This window comes from Trichechus manatus, unplaced genomic scaffold, assembly GCF_000243295.1.
Source record: "Trichechus manatus latirostris isolate Lorelei unplaced genomic scaffold, TriManLat1.0 scaffold00061, whole genome shotgun sequence".
Taxonomy (NCBI): domain Eukaryota; kingdom Metazoa; phylum Chordata; class Mammalia; order Sirenia; family Trichechidae; genus Trichechus; species Trichechus manatus.
The window spans coordinates 3,019,017-3,024,044 of NW_004443997.1; the positions used below are offsets into that span (position 1 = coordinate 3,019,017).

General features: G+C 40.4%; 1 protein-coding gene across 1 annotated transcript in view; it reads right to left on the minus strand.

The window, feature by feature from the left end:
- Positions 1-6: 6 nt before the first annotated feature.
- ANKRD13A (ankyrin repeat domain 13A) overlaps positions 7-5,028 on the minus strand; it is a 41,838-nt gene continuing 36,816 nt past the window's right edge. Inside the window, exons 7-11 of the mRNA XM_023733723.1 lie at positions 4,873-4,939; positions 3,482-3,563; positions 2,517-2,578; positions 1,339-1,469; positions 7-645 (exon numbers count right to left, since the gene is read on the minus strand). Coding sequence (XP_023589491.1) covers positions 474-645; positions 1,339-1,469; positions 2,517-2,578; positions 3,482-3,563; positions 4,873-4,939 — 514 coding nt within the window. The 3' untranslated portion in view covers positions 7-473. The remainder of the gene's footprint in view (positions 646-1,338; positions 1,470-2,516; positions 2,579-3,481; positions 3,564-4,872; positions 4,940-5,028) is intronic.

Here is a 5,028-nt window from a genome sequence, read left to right on the forward strand (position 1 = left end):
AGTAAATAATGAGCCAGGGTTCAAGTTTCATGAGTCTACAACAATCCAAAATGAAAATTCCTCGTGAGTATTATCTGTTATACATGGTATTATGCATACTAGTCCGGGCCTGAAAACATTTATGTATCAGAGGATCTTGCTGTCAACTATCTGCCTCAAATAACTATCTAATTTGAAGTTTGACTTAAATAAGGTTTGACATTAAAACAATGAATATATCATATTTTTATGCCTTTTTACATCTATCAGGACTGCCTATAAATAGAACTGATGGTTGGTGTTTCCTAATTTTGATATGCAAATCCCCAACCTGAACCAAGAATCATGACACTTCTTTACATCAGACTGCAGAATAATTCTGACCTCCTCCTCCTTGTCTATTATATATTACTCTGTGTCTCAAGTGCTGCAATTCCCTGAAGCATATTCTATCACCCACAATAATGAGCAGAACCTACAAGTGTTCCTGTGGTTCATTTAACGGTACCTATTTTGACAGGAAATCCCGGTGGGAATTCCAGCTTGATGAAATCTCTCAGTCTTGCAAAATGAGCGCTTGTTCTGGCCATCAGGTCAATGATGGGAATGACCTGCTCCTCGAGAGACAGAGGAAACTCTTCACACATCCACAGCGTTGCTTTAAACCTGCAGGATTTAGCAGAGAAAAGATGAAGACCATCTCTACCAGACGGGGAAAGCAGACTACTATATGCAGTAGGCTAGTCGCCACCAGGAGCCCTGGTAGTGCAGCGGTTGAGCACTTGGCTGCAACTGAAAGGTCATCGGTTTGAATCCACCCAGCAGCTCTGCGGTAGAAAGACCTGGCAATCTGCTCCCATAACAATTACAGCCTAGGAAATCCTATGGGGCAGTTCTGCTCTGTCACATGGGGTCTCTATGAATCAGAATCGACTTGATAGCACCCAGCAACAACAACAGTCACCACTAGCCTCCTGACTCCACAGTCTTTCCAGTTATCTCTGAATTCTATGAAGGGTTGAGAACTATAGGAATTCAGATCACTATAAAATCTGACAATCAGAGGAAATGGCCTGATTACTGCCACCCACTGTAACCGACTTAAATGTCAGGAAGTATGAAGAAATAAGATGGCCAGTGGAAACCATTTCATTTGATCAGTGGAAGCTTGTTGGCAGTAAAAGAAGGAATTCTTAACATTCAAACTATGTACTGTCTGGAAAGGGCTCCTAAGGTGGGCAATCTACTGTTAGCTTCCTTCAGATAAAGTGGTTTAAAATTTGTTCTTAAAGGAAGGGGGCAAGGAATAACTGAACATGACAATTAAACAGCACAACTTCCAGCCACAGAATCTCTTACTTTTGTGTTCTAATCGTCAGCTCTTTAGGCCTTCCAATGTCCCTATCTTTCAGATCAAACTCTTCACTGAAGTACTCCTCAGGCGTGATGGCTGTGGGGTTGTTTGCAGTGGCACATTCTGTGGTGAGGTCCTGCCAAGCCAAAACCCAGAGAAATTAGAAATGCCAAAGTATGCTCCCAAGTGAGGGCCTGTGGCACTCAGTCTCTGAGGTGGACTTGTGAGCCAGCTACAGGTCAGGAAGTTCTAGTCATTAACTTTATTAAGTTACTGCATTGCACAAGAAAATCTACAATGGTGTTACCAAATTCCATGGCAAGTCTAATGGATTTCTCCCTTTTAAAATTAGGAACTAAATATTTCTGCACTCTTCTTTGCATCCTGATTATAGAAAAGAAAAGAAAAAAAGGCAGAAATATTTGAAAGTACATAAGATTTGGGGCTTAAGTTCCAGCTCTGTCATTCTCAAGCTTGTGACACTGGAACGGTAATTTCATTTCTCTGACCCTCGGTGAATTCCAGTGTACCAATTTCATATAGTTAGTGTGAGGATCAAGTAAGATAATGTTTGTTAAAGTGCTCTGTAAAATATAAAGTCCTGTATATTTCTCGGAGCCCTGGTGGTGCAGTGGTTAAGAGCTCGGCTGCTAACCAAAAGGTTGGCAGTTCGAATCCACCAGCCGCTCCTTGGAAACCCTATGGGGAAGTTCTACTTTGTCCTGTAGGGTCGCTATGAGTCAGAATTGACTTGATGGGAACAGGTTTGGTTTGGTTTGGTATACTTCTTAATCCTGAAGACCTGCTTCTGAAAGTTCACAGCCTTGAAAACTCTATGGAGCAGTTCTATTCTGCACACGTGGGGTCACCGTGAGTCAGAATCAACTCAATGGCAAACAACAACAACATACTTTTTAAGTTCCATTGTTATAGAGAAGCCCTAGTTTATAATGAATAAGAGAGGAAGCATCTGATTTCCATAATCACCACCCCTCCTCTGAAATGTTTATTTTTAAAGACTTGCCTAATTCCCTTCCAAAAGAGTATCTCAAATTCTAGCTTAGGAGTACTCTTTAACCTTTTCAAATAGAATGGCCTGCACGTGATTCAATAAATGCTATCACAAGCACAAATAAGTCCTTTCCTTTCATAAGACTGCTGAAAGCCTGTGGCTTAAACTTACCCCTTGAGCACCAAACTGGTGTTCCACAGTCCCCAGCAGAGATTCCAATGGATTCCTGTCCGCTACAGAGGGGGAAAAAAGGTCAGTTTCTAATAGTATACCTTATTGTGGCTATAGAAAAAGATGCTCAGCATATTTTAAAGTTTTTGATCCCAGGAATCTGCATTAGGCAATGCTGAAGTAAAGTTCTTCGCTTGTGAACAGGCTAAGATCATCCACAAACAACCATAAGCTAATTCATCCTTCATAGGACACTTTTTATTAGGACTTCTAAACTAGATGGACAACAGATAGGAGAATTAAAGCAGAATAGTGGAAAGAGTGTGGATTTAGGAGGCAGCCATATCTGATTCCAGTCCCACCTTGACTATTCACTCTCAGTGTGTCCAATGACAGATACTGAGACCTTGGTTTCCTCATCTGTCAAACTGGAGTAATGGTAATAGTAGTGGTACTGGTGGTAGCTACCAATCACTGCATGCCGACCTCTCTATTGGAGAGGTTTACAGGGAGTAATGCATCTAATACTCCCGACAACTCTAAGGAAGGTCTAATATCACCTCCAGTCCACTGCTAAGGAAACTGAGGGTAGTTAACTTCACCAAGCCATTGGCGGAGCTGGGATATGGCAGCGTTTTGACTTACAGCCCCAAGTTCTGTTCAAATCTTTCATCATGATATTTTGGACTAAGTCACTCATTCCAATGGTAAACATTCTCCAATTTCCCTATCTACTTTTTCGGCCAAATCCAACAATTGTTCTTCATAAAACATAAACAAGCCTTCGTGAATGGCTTTAATTACAGCAGAAGCCAACTATGGGGAAACACCTTCAAAAATGAGTCAAACTAAGGAAATTTTTATAAAAAGGAAGTTAGGGTTAGGATTAGTGCTTCCTGATCACAGTAACCCAAAACAGAGCCAATGAAGGCCCTCTCCAGGCTAAAAGAAGGAGGGAGCATTACCTTTATATCTCTTTTTTTCTTCCTCGGTCAGATGTTCTGTCCGTATTTTAGTTATCACACTCACATTATTTACTGTGTAAACCTTGAGAGATGTGTGCAAAAGAAAACAGTGACACAGGGAATCAAAACTCAAAAAATAAGCATAGCAAGAGCAAAAATGCTGAAGCAAAAATAAAATAATAATCCACAAAATAAAAATGAGAAATGGTTAACAATCATTAGGATTCTTCAGAGAAAATATGCAAATTATCAGCTAAGAAATGCATCAGCAGTTACTTTCCACATTTGACAGTTTTAAATAACTGAGGAGTTAACAGCGTCAGGCTGCATCTTCCTACTCGCCCTCCTCGCTGCTGAACAATCTCAAACCAATGTCCTGCAATTTAGGTTTCCCAATGGGTTTCTGTTGTCCTAAGGTTCCCAAACCTGCATCATGTACTTCTACTGATTGGTGGTAATCTTATACGGACTTAAACAGCCATCTGCTGGAGAGAAGGAAAAAGGAAGGAATACAAGGTTTTCCACACCTGAAAGGTTTACAGAAAACCAGCAAATCACTATTTAAAAGGAATTCTGTATAGTGACCAAAATTTTTTTTTTTTATTTTAACTGCCAGAGTAAATGTGCTGTTACCCAGGTTGACTGGTGAACATGGTGGTCTGGGAAGCCAACACAGTGGTTAACAGGGAACTCACTCTCTATGCCATTTGTGGATTCTTGACGTGAGAGATTCAGAAAACACACTCAGCACAAGTATATCTGCTTCTAAATGTGTCTTGCTGAGCATGGTGTAAGCTTTCTAAGTGCTCACTCAGAGGCCACAAGAGGGCCACCAGCCCCTCTGCACTGCTGGCTAAGGAAAGGCCAAGACACAGAGCTTCCCAGCTGACAAAATGCCAGATGACTCAAATGACTGTCGTCTCCACTATTAAAAACCATTTTCTAAATTCCCTGATGTCATGTAAATGGGCTATAAGCCTACTGGCTACCATCAGAGACATAAAAGCTACGTTAGGATATTTTTAAAAATCACTCAGGTGATAAAAACCGATGGACAAGTATGCTAAGTCTAGTTCTTTTTCTCTCTCTTTTCTTTTTTTTAAGAATTAAATGAATCATTAGCTTGTCATTCCTACCAGGACAACTGGTACCTATACTCTTTTCTCTACAATACTGTTTTTCTTTGGCATAACTAGAGACCTCCTCAGGACATGCCATCACATTTCTGAAAGTCCAATAAGATAAAAATTCAAGTGAGAGACACATTAGACAATACGTATTCCCCCAGAGCATCTTCATGGCACAGGTGCATGAAAAAATCTGAACAGACTCCTCGTTTGCATAGAAGCTAAATAGCTATAGTAAATCTTATTTTAAGAGTTTCCTTTTACCTTTGCTTCGTAACCATTAACAACTTCTGCTTTATCTGTCCTCCAGCCCCAGAATCCGGATTTAGTTCTGATAAAAAGTGAACACCACAAATTTCTACATGTACAATATGTATGCCATTCAGATTTATCCCTGCAGCCGTTACAGTTTTTTTTTTT